The sequence below is a fragment of the Ranitomeya variabilis genome, chromosome 2 (assembly GCF_051348905.1).
Source record: "Ranitomeya variabilis isolate aRanVar5 chromosome 2, aRanVar5.hap1, whole genome shotgun sequence".
Lineage (NCBI taxonomy): Eukaryota > Metazoa > Chordata > Amphibia > Anura > Dendrobatidae > Ranitomeya > Ranitomeya variabilis.
The window spans coordinates 841559924-841586785 of NC_135233.1; the positions used below are offsets into that span (position 1 = coordinate 841559924).

Genomic DNA, 26862 nt, shown 5'->3' on the forward strand with positions numbered 1-26862 from the left:
GCTTTCTATGGCCCACTGAATGAAAGGGAGAGAGGTGGCACACCCAGGAGTCAAGACTGGCACACAAGCTGAAAGGGCAATATTACTCTCCCACTGTTTTTTGTATGTTTTTTTTTTTTTTTTCAGGGAGACTTTAGAAACCAAATAATATTAAAAAAACCAAAAAAAAAATAGCCTTTCTATGGCCCACTGAATGAGAGAGAGAGGTGGCACACCCAGGAGTCAAGACTGGCACACAAGCTGAAAGGGCAATATTACTCTCCCACTGTTTTTTTATGTATTTTTTGTTTTTTAAGGGAGACTTTAGAAACCCAATAATATTTAAAAAAATAAATAAATAGGCTTTCTATGGCCCACTGAATGAAAGGGAGAGAGGTGGCACACCCAGGAGTCAAGACTGGCACACAAGCTGAAAGGGCAATATTACTCTCCCACTGTTTTTTGTATGTTTTTTTTTTTTTTTCAGGGAGACTTTAGAAACCAAATAATATTAAAAAAACCAAAAAAAAAATAGCCTTTCTATGGCCCACTGAATGAGAGAGAGAGGTGGCACACCCAGGAGTCAAGACTGGCACACAAGCTGAAAGGGCAATATTACTCTCCCACTGTTTTTTTACGTATTTTTTGTTTTTTAAGGGAGACTTTAGAAACCCAATAATATTTTTTAAAAAAATATATAGGCTTTCTATGGCCCACTGAATGAAAGGGAGAGAGGTGGCACACCCAGGAGTCAAGACTGGCACACAAGCTGAAAGGGCAATATTACTCTCCCACTGTTTTTTGTATGTTTTTTTTTTTTTTTTCAGGGAGACTTTAGAAACCAAATAATATTAAAAAAACAAAAAAAAAAATAGCCTTTCTATGGCCCACTGAATGAGAGAGAGAGGTGGCACACCCAGGAGTCAAGACTGGCACACAAGCTGAAAGGGCAATATTACTCTCCCACTGTTTTTTTATGTATTTTTTGTTTTTTAAGGGAGACTTTAGAAACCCAATAATATTTAAAAAAAAAAATAAATAGGCTTTCTATGGCCCACTGAATGAAAGGGAGAGAGGTGGCACACCCAGGAGTCAAGACTGGCACACAAGCTGAAAGGGCAATATTACTCTCCCACTGTTTTTTGTATGTTTTTTTTTTTTTTTTCAGGGAGACTTTAGAAACCAAATAATATTAAAAAAAAAAAAAAAAAATAGGCTTGCTATAGCCCACTGAATGAGAGATAGCACACACAGCAGTGGCACACAAGCCCTGACTGAGGCCAATATTTTTCTCCCACTGATTGATGTAGTGTTTTTGTGTTGAGGTAGAATTTAGAACACAAATCACGGAAAAAATAAATAGGCTTTCTATGGCCCACTGAATGAAAGGGAGAGAGGTGGCACACCCAGGAGTCAAGACTGGCACACAAGCTGAAAGGGCAATATTACTCTCCCACTGTTTTTTTATGTTTTTTTTTTTTTTTCAGGGAGACTTTAGAAACCAAATAATATTAAAAAAACCAAAAAAAAAATAGCCTTTCTATGGCCCACTGAATGAGAGAGAGAGGTGGCACACCCAGGAGTCAAGACTGGCACACAAGCTGAAAGGGCAATATTACTCTCCCACTGTTTTTTTATGTATTTTTTGTTTTTTAAGGGAGACTTTAGAAACCCAATAATATTTAAAAAAAAAAATAAATAGGCTTTCTATGGCCCACTGAATGAGAGGGAGAGAGGTGGCACACCCAGGAGTCAAGACTGGCACACAAGCTGAAAGGGCAATATTACTCTCCCACTGTTTTTTTAGGTTTTTTTTTTTTTTTCAGGGAGACTTTAGAAACCAAATAATATTAAAAAAAAAAAAAAAAAAATAGGCTTGCTATAGCCCACTGAATGAGAGATAGCACACACAGCAGTGGCACACAAGCCCTGACTGAGGCCAATATTTTTCTCCCACTGATTGATGTAGTGTTTTTGTGTTGAGGTAGATTTTAGAACACAAATCACGGAAAAAATAAATAGGCTTTCTATGGCCCACTCAGTGAGAGATGGCACACACAGGGATGGCACTGTAGCAGAAATGCCAATCTTAATCTCCCACAAAAAAAAACAAAAAAAAAAAAAAACTGTCCTACAATTACTATCTCCCTGCAGTAATGTAAGCCAGGTATGGCAGGCAGCAATAGGAGTGGACTGATGCACAAATTAAATAAAAAGTGTGGACAAACAAAAAAGATAGCTGTGCAGAAAGGAAGGAACAAGAGGATATGTGCTTTGAAAAAAGCAGTTGGTTTCCACAGTGGCGTACACACAGCAATACAGCTATCACGGAGCCTTCTAGGGCAGCCCAATGAGCTACAGCGCTGAGGGGAAAAAAAAAAAAAAATAGCTTCCACAGTCCCTGCACACCGAAGGTGGTGTTGGACAGTGGAAATCGCTGCAGCACAAGCGGTTTGGTGGTTAGTGGACCCTGCCTAACGCTCTCCCTGCTTCTGACGAAGCGGCAGCAACCTGTCCCTAAGCTCAGATCAGCAGCAGTAAGATGGCGGTCGGCGGGAACGCCCCTTTATAGCCCCTGTGACGCCGCAGACAGCAAGCCAATCACTGCAATGCCCTTCTCTAAGATGGTGGGGACCAGGATCTATGTCATCACGCTGCCCACACTCTGCGTTCACCTTCATTGGCTGAGAAATGGCGCTTTTCGCGTCATTGAAACGCGACTTTGGCGCGAAAGTCGCGTACCGCATGGCCGACAAGCACAGGGGTCGGATCGGGTTTCATGAGACGCCGACTTAGCCAAAAGTCGGCGACTTTTGAAAATGATCGACCCGTTTCGCTCAACCCTAATTGTGAGCCCTCGCGGGCAGGGTCCTCTCTCCTCCTGTACCAGTCATGAGTGACTTGTATTGTTTAAGATTATTGTACATGTTTTTATTATGTATACCCCTTCTCACATGTAAAGCGCCATGGAATAAATGGCGCTATAATAATAAATAATAATAATAATAATAATAATAATAATAATAATAATAATAGAGCTGATGTGCCTTCCCAAAAAGTTCAATTTTTGTCTCATCTGTCCATAGGACTTTCTCCCAGAAGCTTTGTGGCTTGTCAACTTGAAGTTTGGCAAATTTCAGTCTGGATTTTTTATGATTTTTTTTCAATAATGGTGTCCTCCTTGGTCGTCTCCCATGAAGTCCACTTTGGCTCAGATAACGACTTTTGTTACCATTTATATTATCCGTCTTTTTTATTTGTCATCAATTTTCCTCCTGCGGCCACGTCTAGGGAGGTTGGCTACAGTCCTATGGATCTTACATTTCTGAATAATATGTGCAACTGTAATCACAGGAACATCAAGCTGTTTGGAGATGGTCTTATAACTTTTACCTTTAACATGTTTGTCTATATAATTTTCTTTCTAATCTCCTGAGACAACTCTTTCCTTCGCTTCCTCTGGTCCATGTTGCGTGTGATACCACCATGAAGTCCACTTTGGCTCAGACAACGACGGATGGTGCGATCTGACACTGATGTTCATTGAGCTTGAAGTTCACCTTTAATCTGTTTAGAAGTTTTTCTGGGCTCTTTTGTTACTATTTGTATTATCCTTCTCTTTGATTTGTCATAAATTTTCATCCTGTGGCCACGTTCCAGGGAGGTTGGATACAGTCCCATAATAATAATAATAATAATAATAATTTTTATTTATATAGCGCCAACATATTCCGCAGCACTTTACAATTAAATGGATCCTAAATTTCTGAATAATATGTGCAACTGTAGTCACAGGAACATCAAGCTGTTTGGAGATGGTCTTATAATTTTTACCTTTACTATGTTTGTCTACAATTTTCTTTCTAATCTTCTGAGACAACTCTTTCCTTCGCTTCCTCTGGTCCGTGTTGAGTCTGACACACACCATGTCACCAAACAGCACAGTGAGTATCTGTAGCCCTATATACAGGCCCACTCACTAATTCCAAGATTGTAGACATCTGTGATTCTAATTAGTGGACACACCGTGATTTAACATGTCTCTTTTGTCACATTTTTTTCAGGGGTACCATCATTTCTGTCCAGGCTTATTTCATGACTTTTATTTTTTTTTTTTTTATTCTGTGGAAGCATGGTTGAAAAGTAATGTCTGACTTTCATTTGTTCATTTTCATAGATTTTTAATAGTTTTTATCATTGTTCTGTTACCCCTTTTAACACCTGGTTCCAATAAAACATTGTTTGCATTCACCATTGTTGTACTGGGACTTTTTTAGTCGGTTCTTTTCCCTTCTACTTCCTCATGTCATTTTTAAAATGTAAAAGATGAAAATATATATATGTATATTTTTGCCTGAAATACAAAGGAAATGTGTCATCTTTAACTTTAGGTCTTTTAGAGATCTTTTAATCTTCAGATAACTCTTCACAATAACAGTAATTCTGACCAGGGGTGCCCAAACTTTTACATGCCACTGTATGTGATTGTTAGGCCTAGTTTACATGAGTGTAGATGGATGATCTGAATTTCATCCAGAAACAACAGACGATTTTTCATTGGTGGAGTTATCCATATACAGTTGTATGAAATAGTGTTTATCCCTTCCTGATTTCCTATTCTTTTGCATATTTGCAACACTTAAATGTTTCAGATCACCAACCAAATGTAAGTATTATACAAAGATAATACAAGTAAACACAAAATGCAGTTTTTAAATGAAGGTCTTTATTATTAAAGGAAAAAGAAATCCAAACCTATAAGGCCCTGTGTGAAAAAGTGATTGCCCTTAACCCTAATAACTCGTTGAGCCACACTTAGCAGCAACAACTTCAATCAAGTGTTTGCGACAACTATCATTGAGTCTTTTACAAAGCTCTGGAGGAATTTTGGCTCACTCATCTTTCCAGAATTGATGTAATTCAGCCATGTTGGAAGGTTTCAGAGCAAGAACTGCCTTTTTAAGGTCACAGCATCTCAACTGGATTAAGGCCAGGACTTTGACTAGGCCACTCCAAAATCCTAATTTTGTTTTTTTTAAGCCATTCAGAAGTAGACTTGCTGGTGTGTTTTGGATCATTGTCTGATACATAACCCAAGTGCGCTTCAGCTTGAGGTCATGGCCGGACATTCTCCTTCAGGATTTTCTGGACAGCACAATTCCTGGTTCCATTTACCACAGCAAGTCTTGCAGGTCCTGAAGCAGCAAAACAGCCACAGACCAGCACACTACCACCACCATATTTTACTGCTGGTATGATGTTCCTTTTCTGAAATTCTGTGTTATTTCTATGTCAGATGTAATGGGACATACACCTTCCAAAAAGCTCAACTTTTGTCTCGTCAGTCCATAGAGTATTCTCCCAAAAGTCTTGGGGATCATCAAGATGTTTTCTGGAAAAACTGAGACGAGCCTTTATGTTTTTATTGCTCATCAGTGGTTTTCGTCTTGGAACTCTGCCATGCAGGCCTTTTTTGCCCAGTCTCTTTCTTGTGGTGGAGTAATGAAAACTGACCTGAACTGAGGCAAGTGAGGCCTGCAGTTCTATGGATGTTGTTGTGGGTTCTTTTGTGATCTCTTGGATGAGTTGTCACTGCACTCTTTGTGTAGTTTTGGTCAGCCAGACAATTCTGGAAAAGTTTTCCAGTTCCATGTTTTCAACATTTGTGGATAATGGCTCTCACTGTGGTTCGCTGGAGTCCCAAAACTTTAGAAATGTCTTTATAAACGTTTCCAGACTGATAGGTCTAAATTACTTTGTTTCTCATTTGTTCCAGAATTTCTTTGGATTGCGGCTTGATGTCTATCTTTTGAGGAACTTTTGGTCTACTTCACTTTGTCAGGCAGGTCCTATTTAAGTGGTGTCTTGATTGAGAACAGGTGTGGCAGTAATCAGACCTGGGTGTGGCTAGGGAGTTTTAACTCAGCTTCCCAAAGATATGATAAGCCTGTCACGAGGCGTAACAAGTAATGGAGAGAGGGCCTGCAACTGTCCCTGGGGCACTCACTATCTCTGTCCCAGGGGTATTATTTATGGTAGAGAGTCCTGGATGTCCAACCTTTCTATGCTTCTGAACACAACCTGAAATTATTCCTTCCCCCACCCAGGGAGTGTTCCCCTGGAAGACCTGTAGTTAGACGGTCATGTCGGGTAATGAATCGCAGGTCTTCTTTAGAGATGGTGTGAGTTGTGTTCCATGCTAAATGAATTTGGCTTCCTTTTGTGCTAAAGAGGTTAACAACCCTTTCTATGCTGGTCACAGACATGCAGCTCAATGTTAGCTACTTCTGATCTAATCATTACCTCTTCCTATAAAAAATGGTCAGACATTCTTGTCTCTGCCGGTGAAAGATTCTTCTTCCTGTGCTGTGTGCTAAAACTAAGTGGATGGAGTCGATTTGTTGTAGTAGTGCTCTGTGGTTTTCTGTAGTTCGTTTGTTTATTGCTCCCTGTCCCAAATCTCCTCGATATTGTTGGTTAGTGCTTTTATATGATAGAGGTTTTCTGTTATCCCTGTTTTGTCTTTGTGTCTTGTTTACCTTACATTTCTGTCCTATGCTTCATTGAGTGAGGTATGGGACATATCAGGGTTTAACAGGAGCATAGTAAGTTCGGAGACTTGGGCCTCTCTACCTTCAATAGTACCTTTGGGACAGGGATAGTTAGGGTTCCAGTTCCAGGGACAGTTTGAGGCCCATCTTCCTTTCCAAAGACCATTACAGCGTGACAGGGAGGTATGGGACAGAGGTGAAACAGATAGATAGCACAAGCCAGACAGACGGGAATGAAAGGAAACTGCATTCACACAAAAAGGTCACGAAACAACAAAGTGGAGAACAAGGGAACAACAGGGGCGACCAACCAAATTGGAGAGTGTGAGAGAACAGAATCCATTTTGAGGTTGTGGTATCCATCTTGTCTTGTAACCCTTGTGTAATGGTGATCAGGTAACACTGATTGGCAGAGAAGTTTCATATTTCTATTCATGTCCCTAAAGCTCCTATTAGCTCATAACTTGTCCTTTGTATGTGACACTATTTAAAGTGCCTACATGTGCTAATAAACCAGAAATAAATTGTTATTCTGTAATGTATATTGTCTGTTCAAGTTCTCTCTATAGTGTAAAGTGCTGCGGAATATGTTGGCGCTATATAAATAAAAAATTATTATTATTATTAGAAATCCCGGGTACACCATATAAGGCTGTGCTGTATTGATTTCCCTAGCACTTGTAAAACAAACCTTATTAATTTGGAGTTCGGAAGGCATAGCAGAGTGTATTTCCCTCATAAGAGGAAAAGTAAAAACACACAACCAAAACCACACAGATAACTCCTAGAGTTAACACCAACTAACTGACACAAAAAGGACTATTCTTTCACCTCCTAAGTAGTGATTTGTCTACAAAGAGCCGGCTCTTTGATGTAAATGACATAATTTTTTTTACCCTGCTATTTGCTTCGCTTCTTCCTGCCTGACTGGGGCTGGGAGAAGTCAAGGAGGATACTAGAACAGTGTGTACAAGTTAGGAATGATTGGCAATGCTCTGTGGAGACTGAGCTCCTCTCACATGACCACATACATTACTGTGACTGGCTGCTCAGTGTAGTGAGTGCACAAATGATCTGCAGTCACAGACACTGGACAGTGGTGGATGTCCGCCAGCTGCAGGATGAGCAAAGGCCCTGAGGTCAGGCACTGGCAGTGATTAGGTTAATAACAGGAGGAGGGTTTCTACCTCTCATTAATTCCTATAGTTCCTGCTGCTCTACAGTGGGACAGTAATAATATAGATCTGAGGCAGGGAAAAACTGTGGACAGATCCAGGTATATGTAAAATAACAGTATAATTAGTCAGCAGCACTGACTCACACACATGGCTTCTATAACCCCTTAAGGCCGGTTTCACACTTGCGTTTCAGTCTGCAGGGTAGGCCTGTGTACTTTTTTCCTTAAGATCCGCATAGATCCACATGTGTCTTGCGTACCTATGTTTAACATTGTGTACGCAGGGACATGCATTGTATGCGGATGCGTCCCCTTGCGTCGTTTTGACATGTTTGGCCAGCATGTCAAAGCGACGCACGGGACGCATCCACACACAACGCATGCGTACACCTGTGTACACAATGTTAAACATAGGTACCCTAAACACATGAGGATCTTAAGGAAAAAAGTACACAGGCGTACGCTGCGGACTGAAACGCAAGTGTGGAACTGGCCTAAGTGTGCAATCATCGAATGATGCTGTTTTTTTCTGCTCTTTCATTTTTCCCTCCTCTTCTTCTAAGGCCGGTTTCACAAGTCCATTTATTTCTGGTACCAGAAAAACGGTACCCGAGATATCAGTATCCATGTGTGTAATACTTGTGGCACACGTTTCAACCCTGTGCCGCCCATGTGTCGCATCAGTGCCACACAGACGGCCGGCAGGGAAGAAGCATTACAGTAAGCGCTGTTCCCTGGCGTCAGGTGCTGAACACGGCTCTCGTCATTCTCCCCTGCCTGCCGGCTACAGGAGCGAGCAGGGGAGAATGATGAGAGTTAGGCTGGGGTCACACTTGCAAATTCAATGTGAGAAACTCGCATTAAGTCCCAGCACTGCCACCGGCACTCGGGACCGGAGTGTGCAGCTTCATGTATGTCACGTGATCGGGGGTCAGCGATGCGTCGGCATGACAACCAGAGGTCTACTGAAGACCTCTATGGTTGTTGATGCCGGATTGCTGTGAGTGCCACCCTGTTGTCGGCGCTCATAGCAATGCAGCAATTCTACTACATAGGAGCGATCTGAGCATCGCTCTGTGATAGAAATATATATATCATGTAGATCTCACTTGCATGTATACTCCTCTATAATCAAATATATACTTATATGCTCACAGCTAATATATACATTATAATCAATGGTTTAAAATGGCTGACACAAACTGAACTGATATAAGCCTGATATAACCCAGACAGATCATATGGTGTTTTTCCATCTTAAAAACAGGAAATCGGGTCAGATGTCTGAGATAATGCCTAGAATCTAGCTGAATCTTGCTGAAACGGCAGACCAACAGTGTCAGGTGTCTCCACTTTGTCCTAGACAGAGAACTCGAGTTTAGTTGCTTGATCAGCAGTCATATGAGCATTAATCACAATATTCCATATATGTTTAGATAACCAATGACAGAGGAGCTAGACAATATGGTAATTAACTAACCACCCCTGACAACCCCTAACCACTCCTTTCTATGTGAAAATATAAAACTATGTATGTACAATAAAGTATCAGTATTGATGGAATGTTGTTCTGTCACAGTTGTGTACAGTCCATTCTTGATGAGCGCTCAAAATACTCAGTCTAATTGGGAGCGGCCACAGCACACACAGGGATATATTTATCCAACCCTAATATTTCCATAACATTAATGGCCCCCAACAGCGAGGCACGGATGAACGCACGGGATCCTTCTCACCGGAGATACGGAGGTTGTGGGCGTGGCCTGGGCACAGGGACAGGAGACTGCGCAGCTCCATAAGTAAGGTAAGAAAATGTTATCATCTTACCTGAAAGTCCCCTGTGCCCAGTCCTTGTCTATGCCTCTTGCCGGTCAGGTGTGGTCACGAATTCCCAGGTAGTGTAAAAAATCCGTAGCCACGAATCCACCCTGGGAGGTGTCTGCTGTGGACCGTGTATATGTTTTGTGTAAAATCCGAGAGAGGAAGAAAAAGTGACTTTTGTTTGTGGTTGCTGAGAAACAGACCGCAGGAGGCCAAATCGCTCGATAAGTTATTGCAGGATTCCCGTGCATAGGAGAGACAGGAGGTCTCGGGACAGGTAGTCCCATGTTCCAGGCACGGGTAGTGATAACTTAGAGGGGCTACTGCAGATTCCCGTAGCCGGCGGCCAGTCAGGACGACCGGAGCGGAGGGTGGTAGAACCCGGCATATGCGTGCCAGTGCGATTGGCAGTAGTCTGTTACCAGCGCAACCTGCATGTGTCACAGAATTTAAAAGGGCATCTCTCGGATTGTCTATCTGTCTGTTTGTGTCATGTACTATTGCCGCTTTAAGAAGCAGAAATAGTTCTCTTAAACTTCCTCTTTTTTCAGCTGAAGCGGAGATATGCATTGTAAATCACACTGTCATATCTGTTTTTTTCTTTTTCTTTTGCAATGCTGGCTATGTGTAGCTTTTTGTGAAGAATTTAAATTGTATCTATCATTTTTGATGTGACATAAGTGTTTTCAGAAACGTGATTTTAGTGACATTTGATATTATTGCAATAGCATACGGTATATAAAAAGAGGAAGTATGTCTCTGACTGCATTTGAGCGCAGAGATTTTTACTCTCTTAAAGGGTCTTTTTCTTTTTGCGGCATTTTAAAGTTTTTTTTTAATTAAGTTTTCCTCAATCTTCAATCTCTTTACCTTTTTATTTTTTATTTATTTATTTTTGAAAAAAGTTTTTTTTTACTCTTGTATCAAAGTTTTGAGTTTTTGGTTGTGAACTAAGTTTTTGAAGGTTTTTCTTATCGTTTTGAGTTTTACTTAGTGTTTTATATACTCATTTTTAGAAGTTTTTTTTAGTACTGTTTTCTTTTCTCATTTTTGTGTGTTTTTCATTTTCATTTTTTGCTTTTGCCATGGGGAATAGAGTGGCCGAGCAACAGGAAAGTCAGTAGATAGTGACAGAATACGAAGGTGTTAAGTATGTGAAGATTTTTGGAAGGTATAAAGTACGTGAAATTCATTAGAATGGCAGATTTCAAGCTGCAGAGTGGCATGACGTAGAAAGGAAAATAGGGGAAGTTACAGTAGCTGATGTTAGATTGCTGAATACTAATACATGGTATGAAGTGGCAGCAGAGCTTACATCGTTTAGATGGTACAGAAAGTTATGTGAGCAAACCAGGAAGTGATTTTTGTGGGTATGAGACGGGAGAATCTGCGCAGTCTGCTTTTAGCAGAATCCATGGTATAGGTAGTTATTTTTGCACAGTATGTGGTGCGCCCCGTCTCTCCCTACAGGGAGAAGGCATAATTGCTCCTCTCTATTATTCTTGTTGTTCTCATCTATCCTCCTTTTTTTTTTTTTTTTTTTTTCTCTCTGTCAGTCTTTTTCTCTCCGCATTCTCTCTCCTTTCTCTCTCCTCTCTCTCCACATTCTCTCTCCCCTCCTACTACTCCTTTGTCTCACTCATCACCCCCTCCTCCTTCTTCTTCCTCTTTTTTCCTCCGTGTTGCCGGCTGGGCCAACGCCCAATTCTAACAGTATGGTGCTTACAGCACAAGGTGTCCCTGGCACAGTCCAGCCATTGCCAGTTGTGATATCGGGGAGAAAAGGTGAAAGCCCCCCCTACAGTGGGCAGCCCCAGACATATCAGGCAGCAGTCAGCTCAGCCCTGGGTGCAGAGGGGGGAGGAGTGATATCAGAACGAGCTCACTGACAGATCCTCCGTTACCTCATTTCACAGTCAACAATATTGTAACCCTTAAGGTTTTACATGAACTTTGATATCACCATGTATTGATAATGTACAGCTTCAGCACCGGTCAGAGCTGCCTGCATCCACATTCACACCAACATGAAACTATAAGCCTAATCCATCATAGCTTCAGCAAGGGGGGAGACATCCTCACATAAAAAAGCAACTTCTAAGTCCAAAATCAGTCAGTGTATGACCCCGGTACAAGCCATCACAACTATTCCTCTGATGAAGATGAAGAGGGAACATCATACATGCTGTCTAGTACTAGAAAAGAAACCCACAGGCACCAAGAATGCAGGGGCAGATAGAGGCACCACCATTACACTATGTGCACTGCACTTCAAGTCAGGTGACAATAGTCCAGACCCAGGGATGCATCCCATGCCATTTTACCGAAGAATGTAGCAGAAGCAGTAAACATATGCAGCCAGCTGGAATGATCTCTGGGCCATGAATGAAAATAGAAGCAGGTGATGCACTCTGGCCAATCATGAAGGAACAATTCAAACTTCCAGCAGAATCAGACGTACATGCTTGGAAGTCAGGGCCACAGCTAATTGAACAACTCAGAGAGTGGGCCAAAGGCAGGCTGGCCGGACAGGCCCTCAGCTTACATGACATGAGCCAAGAAAAGACAGAGTCTGTAAAGAAGTTTCATTGCAGAGTAATGCAAGTATCCCAAGACTTGGGCTTTACCATTCATGACCAGATACACAGGCCTTTGTGCATGGACTGAGACAGCCAATCAGGAAACCACTGATAGTGGCTAGGCCTAGGAACAGGTCAATAGCAGTGGACTGACCCAGAAAAAATGTTTTATGTGCGCCTAGGAGACTGTTTATTGCCGATTGTCACCAAAACTGCCGCCATTATAGCACCACAAAGAGCGCGAAGAAGGAAACGGGTGCCGTGCTGCTGAGAACATTGGAAGGGGAGCCAGAGGTGAAGACGCTGCAAAGTGCCGACCAACACACCAGAAGAACCGCTGCAGACTCCAGAGAGGAGACACCGACCTCAGTAAGGTTAGCAAAGGGGAGAAGCTATGTCGGAGCAGGAGGAAGAAGTGATGGCAGATGCAGCCACAGCCCCTGTAATGCCCCAAGACCTTGGGTTGGATGCAGCCGCCGGTCTCATGGCACCCCCGGGCCTCGCCACGAATGCACCTGCAGGCCCTGTCTTACCACCGCAGCTTCAATCAGCAGGCCGGACCCCGCTGCCGCTACAGTACCCATCATGCCGTTGTCCACAGTAGCCAAAGGGATTGAGTCCCAACCAGGGGTGCAGAAGACAGCCCCTCTCATGGTGACCACTGACCTGAAAGCGCAACCACCCTACAAAGACAGAAAAAGTGTCAAGTGTTACATCTGTGGCAAGTTTGGCCATTTCCAGAACCAGTGCAAAGCACTCACGCCCCCGAAGAGACTGGACCCATGCAATCCAAGAGTTGGTCCAGAGAAACAGGTCAAGGAGGAAGTGCAGAAAGCAGTGAAGTACCCCGTCCATAGGACAGATGCAAGCAAGCCAGGTCTGCAAGACACTACGCTCCTGACATGTAAAACTTCATCTGCAAGACCAGTACCTCAAATTACCCTTAAAATGGATGGCGTTGTCAGATCCAAAGTGGTGCAGCCAGAAGTGTGATGACACCTGTGGAACTCGCTGATCCCACCTGCCTATCAGAATTCTCTGTGTCTCGCATGGGCATTGATGGTCAAGTCAGACCTTCTCAGCTTACAAAGCCACTGAGCGTGTGCACTCAGCCAGGACACTCTATCCTGTCCCAGTTTGTGGTGTCAAGGAACTTCCACTCAACCTGCTGGGAGCGAACCTACTGCAGAAGCTGAAGGCAACCACAGTGTTCCACGAAGATGGGACAGTGACACTTTCTTCATCCCTGACCCAAGAAGAGTCATGCTGGCGGCCCTACAAGAACATTAACCAACCAATGAGGCCTACCCAAGGAGGTACTGGATGTAGTACCAGAAAGTCTATGGTCTAAGGGACCCCAGCACGTGAGAAAACCTCAAGTTGCCCCAGTACGGGTGTCACTCAAGACAGATACCCCGTACCCTCGTAAGGCCCAGGCCAGGCCTAGAGTCAAGCTGCCTCTTACCGACTGAAGGTCTACCTGGAAATAGGAATCATTGTTCCTCGCAAATCGCCTTGCAATACCCCGCTTTTCCCCGTCAAGAAAAAGACTGTAAAAGGAGCGCCAGCCAAGTTCAGAATGGTATATAACCTGAGAGCTGTGAATGACGCCACAGTGTTTGAAACTGCAATTATGCCGAATCCGCACACTCTGCTCTCGAATGTGCCTGCCACAGCAAAAGTGTTCACAGTGACCGACCTGGCGAAGGTTTTCTTCAGTGTTCCCCCTCATCCGGAAGACCAGTTCCTGTTTGCCTTAATGCACCAGGGGGGACACCACACATGGACAGTGATGCCACAGTGGGCCCAGAACAGCCCTTCACAGTTCACCAAAGCAATGTCCACAGTTCTCACCAACTGAGTCACAGAACAAGCAGAAGTAACCCTGCTACAATACATGGACAATCTACTCCTTTGTGCAGTTGACTTTGACACGTGTAAAGCCCATTCCTTGTATCTCCTACTCTACCTGGCGGAGCAGCACTGCAAGATCTCAAAGAACAAAGTCCAGTGGTGTCTGAAGCAAGTTACGTTCCAGAGACACTGTATTGCTCACCAGGTGAAACACCTGACAGATGACCGGAAGACCACAGTGGAGAAGATGGTCCTACAGGTCTTCCTTGGCCCCGTTCCTCCTGACTGATGCAGTCTTCAGCTCGTTCAATAAGTTAAAAGGCACAGTAGTCTCAGCACCAGCACTAGGCCCATCCGACTACAAGAAGCCATTCCATCTCTACTTGATGAGAAAAGAAGGCCTTGCTACTGGAGTCCTGACACAGCTTCAGGGGGGAAAGCAGAGACTTTCGGACTACTTTTCAGCTTGCCTGGATCCAGTTGCAAGGGAAGCCTCTTCCTCCCGCATGAAGGCAGCAGTTGCAGCACACGCCCTCCTGGACAGGACTACTGACATCAGTGGAAAAACCATTGGAAATCCTGGCTCTGCATGACATCTCAGCAATCCTCAACCAAACCCAGCTAAAACATCTCTCCACCGCCAGGCATCTTCGCCTCCAGTGCTCTCTACTCCTGCCCAACAATGTCACCATCTCCAAATGCACAGTCCTCAATTTGCCCACTCTACTCCCACTCCCAAGGGGGGATACAGATACGGATCCTCAGATAAAAAGTCTGATCAAAATCTGCATGATACCTTCTGCAGGGATCTGAATTTGCTCCGGACGGATGACCATGATTGCTTCAGCATCATGCAACAGGAAACAGCAGGACTACCCAAGGTGGCAGAAGAGCCACTGACCAACCCAGAGTTGATCCTCTATGTGGATGGCTCCAGATTTGCAGATGATGAAGGAAGATTCCACACGGGAGGTGCAGCGACCAGCAATCAAGAGATCCTGTGGTCCAGAAGTCTGCCGCCCAGTCTGTCAGCCCAGGAAGCAGAACTGATAGCGCTGATGAAGGCCTACCAGATGGCAGAAGACAAGACTGAGAAAATGTATACCGATTCAAGGTACTTGCATGGCATAGCACACGACTTCGGACCCATCTGGGCTGCAAGGGACTTCCTCACAGCAAGCGGAACAACCGTGAAGCATCAATGGAGCCATTAAGGACCTGCTGAACACACTTCAACTTCCAAAAGTGGTGACAATGCTAAAAGTCAAAGCGCATGGAAAACTGAACACAGTAGGGGCACGAGGCAACAACATGGCGGATATGGCAGCCAAAGAAACAGTCAAGGGAAGACAATATGGACAAGTGGAAGAGGTCGTAGAGCCGGACGGCTACTACAGGACGGCTGAAGACAGGAAACCTGACAAGATGACATCCTGGGATCTGCTCAAAAAAGTTGCAAGAGCAAGCCCCAAAGGACAAGAAGGAATGCTGGGTGCAGAAGTGAGCAACACATGAAGAAGGAAGGGTATACTAAATGGACTACAAACCCTGTTTACCCCGAAGCATGTACCCTATGGTGGTCCAGTGGGCACATGGGCCCACACACAGATTAAAGACACAGATGAATGATCCGATTGGTGCTTACTGGTTCACTCCAGAAATCTCCACCCTAACAGCCAAGTTCATAAACAGCTGTCTGACCTGTGGCAAATGCAACCCTGGGAGAATGAAGAAAGTTCCCACACATCGTCTTGCCAGACCACTGTACCCCCTTCCAGAGGATCCAGATAGACCACATCCAGATGCCGCCAAGTGGAGGATTCGAATATGCCCTTGTGGTCGCGGACGTGTTCTCAGGATGGCCAGAAGCTTTCCCAGTGAGGAACCAGTCAGCAAAGACTACTGCAAAGAAGCTACTCTCAGAGACGAGATATGCAGCTATGGGGTCCCAGAAGTGATAGAGAGTGACCAGGGACCTGCATTCACAGCAAACCTCACATGAGAGATCTAGTCAGCAGTAGGGTCAGACTTAGGCCTACACACTCCCAATCACACTACTCAGTGTTCAGGCACACTCCCAGAGGCCCAGAAAAGCTGTTACCATATGAAATTTTGTTTGTGTCTAGTTCCAGGTTAGGGGTATCCTTTCCCTCAGCAGCTGACTGTGTAATATGATACTTTGTCTGCTTATGTAATTGAAATCACCAAGAAACTTGCTAACATCCATTCTCGAGTTTTTTTCTTCATTGCCAGATCCAGATTCAGTTTCCGGTATGCACTCCTAGAAGCCAGGAGACTGGGTGTTGGTGAAAAAGCTTGTAAGGAGAACACCACTCGATCCCAGATTTGATGGTCCTGCTCAAGTGCTGCTGATGACACCAAACTCTGTGAAACTGGAGGGAAGACTCGCTTGGATCCACTCATCGCCTGGCAAGAAAGCTCCCCTACCAGAAGATGACACCCAAGCCAGAATGATGTTGCGGCCTGACCGAAAAGATGACCTACCTGATAAAGACTACACATCGCTCACTACACATGCTATTGACTAAGAGACTGATTGCAACGAACCCCCGTTAGGGACAGATCTCCTGACCGCCCATTTGCGAAAAGTCTGTATGGAGTGGGGCACAGGCGTTAGGCTTGTGTCAGTTCGCCAACAGCACAAAAGAGTTGCAGCGCTTTGGGACAGGAGGCTAGGATTAGGGCAAGTGATATCTAAGGGGGGCTTGTGATAGAAATATATATATCATGTAGATCTCACTTGCATGTATACTCCTCTATAATCAAATATATACTTATATGCTCACAGCTAATATATACATTATAATCAATGGTTTAAAATGGCTGACACAAACTGAACTGATATAAGCCTGATATAACCCAGACAGATCATATGGTGTTTTTCCATCTTAAAAACAGGAAATCGGGTCAGATGTCTGAGATAATGCCTAGAATCTAGCTGAATCTTGCTGAAACGGCAGACCAACAGTGTCAGGTGTCTCCACTTTGTCCTAGACAGAGAACTCGAGTTTAGTTGCTTGATCAGCAGTCATATGAGCATTAATCACAATATTCCATATATGTTTAGATAACCAATGACAGAGGAGCTAGACAATATGGTAATTAACTAACCACCCCTGACAACCCCTAACCACTCCTTTCTATGTGAAAATATAAAACTATGTATGTACAATAAAGTATCAGTATTGATGGAATGTTGTTCTGTCACAGTTGTGTACAGTCCATTCTTGATGAGCGCTCAAAATACTCAGTCTAATTGGGAGCGGCCACAGCACACACAGGGATATATTTATCCAACCCTAATATTTCCATAACACTCCTATGTAGCAGAGCCGATCAGGCTATGCCAGCTTCTAGTCTCCCATGGAGGCTATTGAAGCATGGCAAAAGTAAAAAAAATGTTTAAAAAAATATGAAAATAAATATAAAAGTTTAAATCACCCCCCTTCGCCCCATTCAAAATAAAACAATAAAAAAATAATCAAACATACACATATTTGGTATTGCCACGTTCAGAATCGCCCGATCTATCAATAAAAAAAAGGATTAACCTGATCGCTAAACTGCGTAGCGAGAAAAAAAAATCAAAACGCCAGAATTATGTTTTTTTGGTCGCTGTGACATTGCATTAAAATGCAATAACGTGCGATCAAAAGAAAGTATCTGCACCAAAATGGTATCCTTAAAAACGTCAGCTTGGCACGCAATAAATAAGCCCTCCCATGACCCCAGATCACGAAAAATGGAGACGCTACAGTTATCAGAAAATTGCGCAATTTTTTTTTTACCAAAGTATGGAATTTCATTTTACCACTTAGATAAAAAAGAATCTAGACATGTTTGGTGTCTATGAACTCGGAATGACCTGGAGAATGATAATAGCAGGTCTTAGTTTTAGCATTTAGTGAACCTAGCAAAAAAGCCAAACAAAAAAACAGTGTAGGATTGCACTTTTTTGCAATTTCACCGCACTTGGAATTTTTTCTCTGTTTTCTAGTACACGACATGCTAAAATCAATGATGTTGTTCAAAAATACAACTCGTCCCGCAAAAAATAAGCCCTCACATGGCCATATTGACGGAAAAATAAAAAAAGTTATGGCTCTGGAAAGAAGGGGAGCGAAAAACAAAAATGCAAAACCGAAAAAAAGCTGGGGTCATTAAGGGGTTAAGGACTGCAACTGTGTGGACAGCTCTTCCTGTGCGTTTTTCTGTCAGCAAAGCTCCTGGTACATGGTAAGTATGGGCAGGGTCCAGGATACAGCGGGATCCATGGCCTGAGCAAACTGTCACGGATGTGGTTTGTGGAACCACTGTGCCACGGACCGCAGAGAGCCTGGAGGGGTGTGACTAAGCGAGCACCGCAGTGTTCACTAGAGCCTCTGATGGTGAGGTTAAACTTGGCTCCCGATGCACGCCAGGTGCCACTCCAGGACAGACCAACGATCACGCAGCAGCTGGACCCAGAAGGACGGACTGGACAGAGCAGCAGGTAGAGCTTGTATCAGAGTGCAGCTGACCAAGTTCGTATCCGAGTGCAGCAGGCAGGATTGCACTGGTATGCGACATAGACTGTAAACAGAAAGGTTGCTCAGGCACTTCCCCAGTGGAGAGGAAGCAGTATATACAAAATGCCACAGAACCATTGGCTGAGGAAATACTAAGTGCATGTGCTGGCCCTTTAAGAGGGCGGGAGCGCACGTGCGTGCCCTTAGAACATGGCTAGAGACCAAGCTATAAGTGCTGCTGGGAGCATGAGGAAGAGAGGAGCCTACTGCAGTGCGGGTGAGTGAAGTGACACGCCGGAGACCCTGCCTGTCACAGGAGGGACCCGACGTGGTGCTAACAGCTATATGGTTAATACATCTGGGATCCAATTTTTTTGCAGATCCATAGACTTGAACAGGCGAGCCTGCAGACCCATAGACTTGAACAGGGGAGCCTGATCCAAAAAGGAGGACACTAGTGCATGCTACAGCCATCTGAACAGAACCATTGAAGGACATTGGTCCTCCTAGTGCTTTCTGCGTAATGTCAGTTTCTAGACGAACAGCACTCAGATTGAAAATATGGACATATGAAGTGTGAACATCGCCTTACCACATGATGGACTTGTCTGTCAAATTCTACACACCTGTGTTCAATGATGATCCAAATGTCAAGGAACAATTTTGAATATCAAAGGGAAACTGAAATATGTTAAGATTGCAAGAACTAACAACTCTTATTGGCTTCAAGAATCTAACCAGTCCTGTGTGATCCACTGTCAGATAGGAGAGATGTTCATATCTGTCTTCATCAACACTGAAAGATGAAAATATCAGGAGGGCAATTAAAGATAATATTGTAGGACATGAAAATGATATGTATCATGTGCTGTAACTGGTTTTCCTCTAAATTAGGGAATGCTCACACTAGCATATAAAAAAAAAAATTCGGTCCCATTCTCATCCAGAATTTTCTCTGTGTCATCCGTGTGCTGTCCGTATACAATCCGATTTTTTTACTCAGCAGTTGTTAATCTTTTGCAGGACCATTTACAGTTTCCTATGCTACAGAATTGTATTGTATCCATTAAAACCTGGTACCATACTGATGGTTCATGGCATTCCATTTTTTTTCTCACATCCAACATTTTTTTTCTCATGCTGAATACAGCTGAGAAAAAATACGTAGATCTGCACTCCCTTATTGAATAACATTGGTCCGAGTGCAATACCTCGTCCAATTTATACGCTAGTGCGAGAGAACCCTTAAAGAGAATCCGTCAGCAGCATTTTTACTAAGTAAGGTACAAGCATTATAATGTTGACGCTGTTACTATGATTAAAATGATACATGGGTTGAAGAAATCCGTATTGTGGTCCTTGTGTAATCTTTATTTGAAGTTTTCAGTTAATGAGATGCTCGTGCTTCGTGGCGGGTCTGTGGGCGGGGCTTTTCTTGGTGCTCTGGCCTCATTGTCATTATTTTATGCTTAATGATAGGTCACAGAACCTTCAGTGACCTATCTCCTATTTTAAATTCTGCGCATGTGCAATTAGTAGTGTGTCTAAAAAAAAATAAAATAAAAAAATCGGTCATCAACAAAATGGCATCTGCACTTTCGCAGTAGCATCTTTCAGCAAGCAATGATCTCAATCTGCACATGCTCCTTCCACTTTACACAGAGGACCAGTGAAGGGAGCGTGCACAAGAAGCTGTCATTGCTGTTGCACCTAGGAGCACAGCACACACAAGAGCGCACAAAGGGGTCAGTGGGTGCTCTAGTCCACTGGCTCGAGACCGCATAAACCAGGGATCATCCCACTAAATGCCTGTTCTCTTTTTAAGGTGGGCATAATACTATTCAGACAACACAGGGTGAAGGTAAAACAGTGTGGCAATACTTTATTGAACCACAAAACAGGCAAATAACACATAGAATCCAAGATGGTACAAAATTACAGTGTCACCCTTCCTTTGACTCGCAGGGATTAGAGCAGCTGTGACTTAGGAGCTTCCAGGGCCTACTACCCCCACCTGTGACACCCACAGAGAGGAGGTAATGACAAGCTTAGGAAACTGACAGTGCATTAAGGTACATGGCCCACTGACCAGGGGCTCATAACCTTTCTTTTCCGAACATCTCCATGGAGCCAGGTGACCAGTGGATACCAATCCTGGCTTTCCCAAACATAACCGTGCAGCTCAGGTGACTGGTGGGTCCAAATCCTGGCTTCCCCTAACGTATCCATGGGTTCAGTGATGGTCAATGGAGCAGATCTGTAGCCGGGGCCATGGTGCCCTAAGCTTGCATTCTGTAGAATGTCAACTCTTTGTCCCTCGTGGTGGAGCCATGATGTTCTGGCAGCTGTCCTGTGTGTTCCTGGTTGTGGTTTTGTAAAGAGTCTCTGGTTCTCTGAATCCCTTGGATGAGGCATATCTCACTTATATTGTTCGCAACTGTTGTCCATCACGCCATCATCCAGAGGTCAAGAGAAAATGTGATGAGATTAGCTTGCATTGTTTGAGTATTCAAATAATTTGCATAGTTTGTCATTCTCCGTTTTGCAGGTCATCAAACTAGCTGGCCTGGGCATGTGTAATCAACATATTAATAAACATATAATAATAATTTTATTTATATAGCGCCAACATATTCCACAGCGCTTTACAAATTATAGAGGGGACTTGTACAGGCAATAGACATTACAGCATAACAGAAATCACAGTTCAAAATAGATACTAAGAGGAATAAGGGCCCTGCTCGCAAGCTTACAAACTATGAGGAAAAGGGGAGACACGAGATGTGGATGGTAACAATTGCTTTAGTTATTGAGACCAGCCATAGTGTAAGGCTCGGGTGTTCATGTAAAGCTGCATGAACCAATTAACTGCCTAAGTATGTAGCAGTATAGACACAGAGGCTATTAACTGCATGATATATTGCTCAATTACCCTGTGTCTCTGTGATCCAGGATAACAACATAATATGTTACAAGAAACATCATCTTAAAAGTCAATATTACAGGCTCATACGAACAATAGTCTGTGTTTTCTTGACCAACCAAAGAAAAACACATAAATTCAAAACTCAACATACAGATAACAGTCTATGTCTCCTGGATTACTGAAAATAGACATCTGGATGATTAAGATTAAATGCTGTGTCGTCACAGTGAAGATATAGATAGATTTGATATTTAATGGATAGCTTGCCATATAAGTTGATAGAACATAATGAACAGCTTGAGAGGTGATACACTGGTAGATATACAGCTCTGGCAAAAATTAAGAGACCACAGCAAAGTGTTCAGTTGTCTGATTTTTCTCTTTATAGGTACATTTTTTAGTATAATATAAATTGTTCTTTTATTCTATAAACTTCTGACAACATGTCTCTGAATTTCCAAGCAATAAATTTTGTATTATTTTTCTGAAAAGGAGAAATGTTCAAAATTAAAAAAACAGTGCTTTCAGACCTCAAATAATGCAAAGAAAACAAGTTCATAATCATTTATAAACAACAATACTAGTGTTTTAACTCAGGAACAGTTCAGAAATTAATATTTTGTGGAATAACCATGATTTTTAATCACAGCTTTCATGCGTCTTGGCATGCTTTCCACCATTCTTTCATACTGCTTCTGGCGCAAAAATTTAAGCAGTTCTTCTTTGTTTGATGGCTTGTGACTATCCATCATCCTCTTGATTACATTCCAGAGGTTTTCATTAGAGTTCAGGTCTGGAGATTGGGCTGCCCATGACAGGGTTTTGATGTGGTGGTCTCTTAATTTTTGCCAGAGCACTAGTTCGATATATGAATCTATCAATCTTCTAACTATCTATTCACTTCAAAGAGCTTTATTTGCAGGACTAAATACACATTGTTTTTGTCATAGCAAGTGTACAATAGGGCTAGGGACTATGGGGATGATGGGTAGGGAGTGTAGGAATGATGGATGGGGACACATCCAGGGTGGGGGCTATGGAAGTTCATGGCATATCATAGTTTTCTTTCTCGTAGCTTATGGCATGAGCTCACAAATTGTGCTGCCATCTCAACCGCGCTCTCCTCTTCACCCAGCAGGATAAATGTTTTCTCTTCCTCCTTCATGGAGTTGAAATCCGGGAAGAGATTGGAGATTCTCCTGAATCAAGTGCCCTTCACTGCTGAGTATTTGATGCAGTGTAGTATGAAGTGGGTCCCATCCTCCAGGGCCTCAAGGTTGCAGTGTAGGCACAGTCTGTCCTCCTTGGGCTTGTAGCTCTGTCTGTGCCGGCTGGACTCAATGGCCAGACTGTGGGCAACTTAGTCTATATCGGCTCAGGATCTGGCGGTCTCTAGGGTCCTAGAGTCCCTCGTCTACCATCTTCATGATTCTGGCTCTTGTCAGGCTGCTGTGAGTGGTGTTTTAGTCTGGTTGGGTTTGGGTGACTTGTTCCGAGGGTCTTGGTTCGTGCAGACCACCTATATGTGGCAGGGCTTTATGATGGTGGGCGCTTACAGAATTCATACTGTAGCATGATACGATGTGTAATATGTATGTATTCATTTTATTTAGGCATTTTGTTGGGAAACATTTTTTATGTTAATCAAAATGGTATCAGCTGCAGCACCATCTTGATGTAGCCTAATTTTTTTTTCTAGCAAAATGGCACTGGCGCCTGCGCAGTAGCATCTATCAGAACTGTGCAGGCGCTGCCAATGTCATTTTGCTAGAGAAAAAGATTTCCTCAATCAAAATGGCACCGGCGGAGGCTCCTGCACAGTAGCATCTATCAGAGACTGCGCAGGCACCGCAGGCGCCATCTTGATGAAGCTTAAAGGTTCTCACTAAGGAACTGAAACGTTGCCATGTTGGGCCTTTAAATAAGAGGCTTTTTTTTACTTGAATGGTGTGCTGCCTCCAATACAGTATCTGGACATATCTATCTATCTATCTATCTATCTATCTATCTATCTGTCTGTCTGTCTGTCTGTCTATCTATCTGTCTATGTTTCGGCATCCATTCCTTAGTCATGTGTTCGACTAAGGGACACAGTACCCTTTTGCCCAAGCAAGATTAGTCGAACACATGATTAAGGAATGGATGCCCATTCCGAACATATTTGTTCTCATGTGCTGCATGAATCATGATGCTAAATTAAATTTGTACCTCCAACTAACTTGAGCAGAGTTTGCCCAGATATAAAATGATGCTCACAGTATATACATAGCAACTGCGCAGCTGCGATGTTATCATACTTTGAGCCATATAGATAGGATGACTTCTGCAACAAATAGTGTAGAAATGCGCAGTCGCAACTTTCCACAGTAAAGATGGCGTCTGACAACTCAATCTGTCCAGCAATGACGCACATAGACATGCACAGTAATGACTTGTAGACGCCAAATTTGGTGTGGAAACATGTAATATCATTAACCCCTTAACAACCGCCGATACACCTTTTAACGGCGGCAGTTAAGGGTACTTAAAGCACAGCGCCGCTTTTTAACTGCTGTGGAAAAAGTATAAAGCGCCCCCTAGAGTCGGAATTTCTCTGGGGTCTCGGCTACCCCTCGGAGGCCCCCTCGGAGGCGGTGGAGGGCCCTCTGCCAGCAGTGGGCCCCCGCCTGTCATCGCAGGGTCAGCTGTATCGGCTGGCTGCCAATACAGATGACCGCATCGATGAGAGAGGGAGCTTACGCTCCCTCTCCCATTCTACTCTGTCAGCGTCTGACATCACCGAGGCCGACACTGACAGGGGGTCGCAATGACGTCAGTACTCGGCTCCCGCTGTCTGGAGATGAGTGGGCGCTCAGAGCACGGCGGGAACAAGGAGGAAGAAAGGTGAGTACTGGATTTTTTTTTATCGGGTGCATTATACTGTACTGGCTGCCTAATGGGGATACATTATATTGTACTGGCTGCCTAATGGGGGTGCATTATACTATACAGGCTGCCTAATGGGGGTGCATTATACTATACAGACTGCCTAATGAGGTGCATTATCCAGTAATGGCTGCCTAATGGGGGAGCATTATACTATACAGACTGCCTAATGGGGGTGCATTATACTGTACTGGCTGCCTATGGGGGTGCATTGTACTGTACTGGCTGCCTATGGGGGTACATTATACTATGCAGGCTGCCTATGGGGGTGCATTATATTGTACTGGCTGCCCAATAGGGGTGCATTATACTCTACTGGCTACCTAATGGGGGTGCATTATACTGTACTGGCTGTCTATGGGGGAGCATTATACTGTATAGGCCTATGGGGAGTGCATTATACTATACAGGCCTATGGGGAGTGCATTATAATATACAGGCCTATGGAGTGTGCATTATACTTTACAGGCCTATAGGAAGTGCATTGTACTATACAGGCCTATACGGAGTGCATTATACTATACAGGCCTATGGGGAGTGCATTATACTATACAGGCCTATAGGGAGTGCATTATACTATAGAGGCCTGTGGGGGGTGCATTATACTATACAGGCTGCCTAATGGGGGTGCATTATACTATACAGACTGCCTAATGAGGTGCATTATCCAGTAATGGCTGCCTAATGGGGGAGCATTATACTATACAGACTGCCTAATGGGGGTGCATTATACTGTACTGGCTGCCTATGGGGGTGGATTGTACTGTACTGGCTGCCTATGGGGGTACATTATACTATGCAGGCTGCCTATGGGGGTGCATTATATTGTACTGGCTGCCCAATAGGGGTGCATTATACTGTACTGGCTGTCTAATGGGGTGTATTATACTCTACTGGCTACCTAATGGGGGTGCATTATACTGTACTGGCTGTCTATGGGGGAGCATTATACTGTATAGGCCTATGGGGAGTGCATTATACTATACAGGCCTATGGGGAGTGCATTATAATATACAGGCCTATGGAGTGTGCATTATACTTTACAGGCCTATAGGAAGTGCATTGTACTATACAGGCCTATACGGAGTGCATTATACTATACAGGCCTATGGGGAGTGCATTATACTATACAGGCCTATAGGGAGTGCATTATACTATACAGGCCTGTGGGGAGTGCATTATACTGTACAGGCCTATGGGATGTGCATTATACTATACAGGCCTATGGGGAATTCATTATACTATACAGGCCTATGGGGAATGTTTTATAGTATATTGAGGACTATCTGGCACATTGTACTATATGGAGGCTATCTAGGGGGCCATCATACAGTGTGGGGATTACAGTGAAGGGTCCATCACACAGTGTTGGGGCCATCAAGCAGTTTGGGGGCTACTAAGGGGTCAATATACTGTGTGGGGGTACATTACAGTAAGGAGGCATCATGTTATGTATAAGAGAGCATCATGCTGTGTATAGAGGAGCTGTACAGGGGGGAGACTCAGGACATTATTCAATGTTAAGTGGGCACTTATTGTTATAGGGGAACTCAGGTTACTGTGACTATCAAAGGGGCACACACAGTGCATTATTACTTTCTAGGGAGCAAAATGTGGGCGCTGTTTTCTAGGGCACTTGCACCCAATATTACTATATTATAGAGGGTTGCCTTAGAATTTAGAGGGCACAGAGAACCACACAGCAGGTGCAGTAATAGGGACACATACGGCAGCAGCATTGGGGTACCAGTAGGATGAGGAGTTTGTGCATGTTGGGAATAGATGGTGATGTGCTGAAAATATGAGAAGTGAAATGTGTCTTTGTTGTATTTTCTGCAGACGAGTCCTGGGTGGAAGAAGTTGTGGTGGTCTGGGCCAGATGGAAAAGACCGGAAAAGTGAATAACTCCATCAGAAAGAATGTAAGCAGTAAGTCATTATCTGTAACTGTACTGTGATCTCTTGTATGTTCTGTAGGGCTGGTATCTAGCACTGACCATATGGCGGTAATATCAATATTGGTCTTTATATAGAGATTATCTTCAGTAACAGCGCGGTCATCTGCTGAGGTTCTCCCCCACTATTAGGGGGTGTCACCCAGTTGTAATCAAGGTTACCTGGTTAGGGGCCCACTCAGAAGCTTCGCCCCCCGAACCAAAACCTCAGAGGTGTAGGCCTCTGAGTTCTTCTGATAAACTATGCCACTTACCCCATATGCAGGGCATTGCAGTAGCTTCGGTGTCCATGGTTACGATCACAAACTACTGCTATGCTATTATCTGAGTGGTCGTAACCATAGATACCTAGGCTAAAGCAATGGCCTGCACATGGGGTAAGTATCATAGCATATCAGAAGAACGATTCTACATTTCAAATTAGAGGTATTTGCCAATATTATTATTATTATTACAATTACTACATATTTGGTTAGGATCTGGGAGATGGAAATACCCCTTTAACTCTAATAAAAGTTATGAAATGACACAGTCCATAGGGACTCATGGGTTAGATAGGCGTTGTGG

At 43.6% G+C, this 26862-nt stretch overlaps 1 protein-coding gene across 1 annotated transcript in view; it reads right to left on the reverse strand.

The window, feature by feature from the left end:
- The window catches only part of LOC143803965 (5-hydroxytryptamine receptor 3A-like), a 110534-nt gene that overhangs the window by 64917 nt on the left and 18755 nt on the right, over nucleotides 1–26862 (reverse strand). Inside the window, exon 5 of the mRNA XM_077281715.1 lies at nucleotides 19117–19286. Within this exon, the coding sequence (XP_077137830.1) occupies nucleotides 19117–19286 (170 nt within the window). The remainder of the gene's footprint in view (nucleotides 1–19116; nucleotides 19287–26862) is intronic.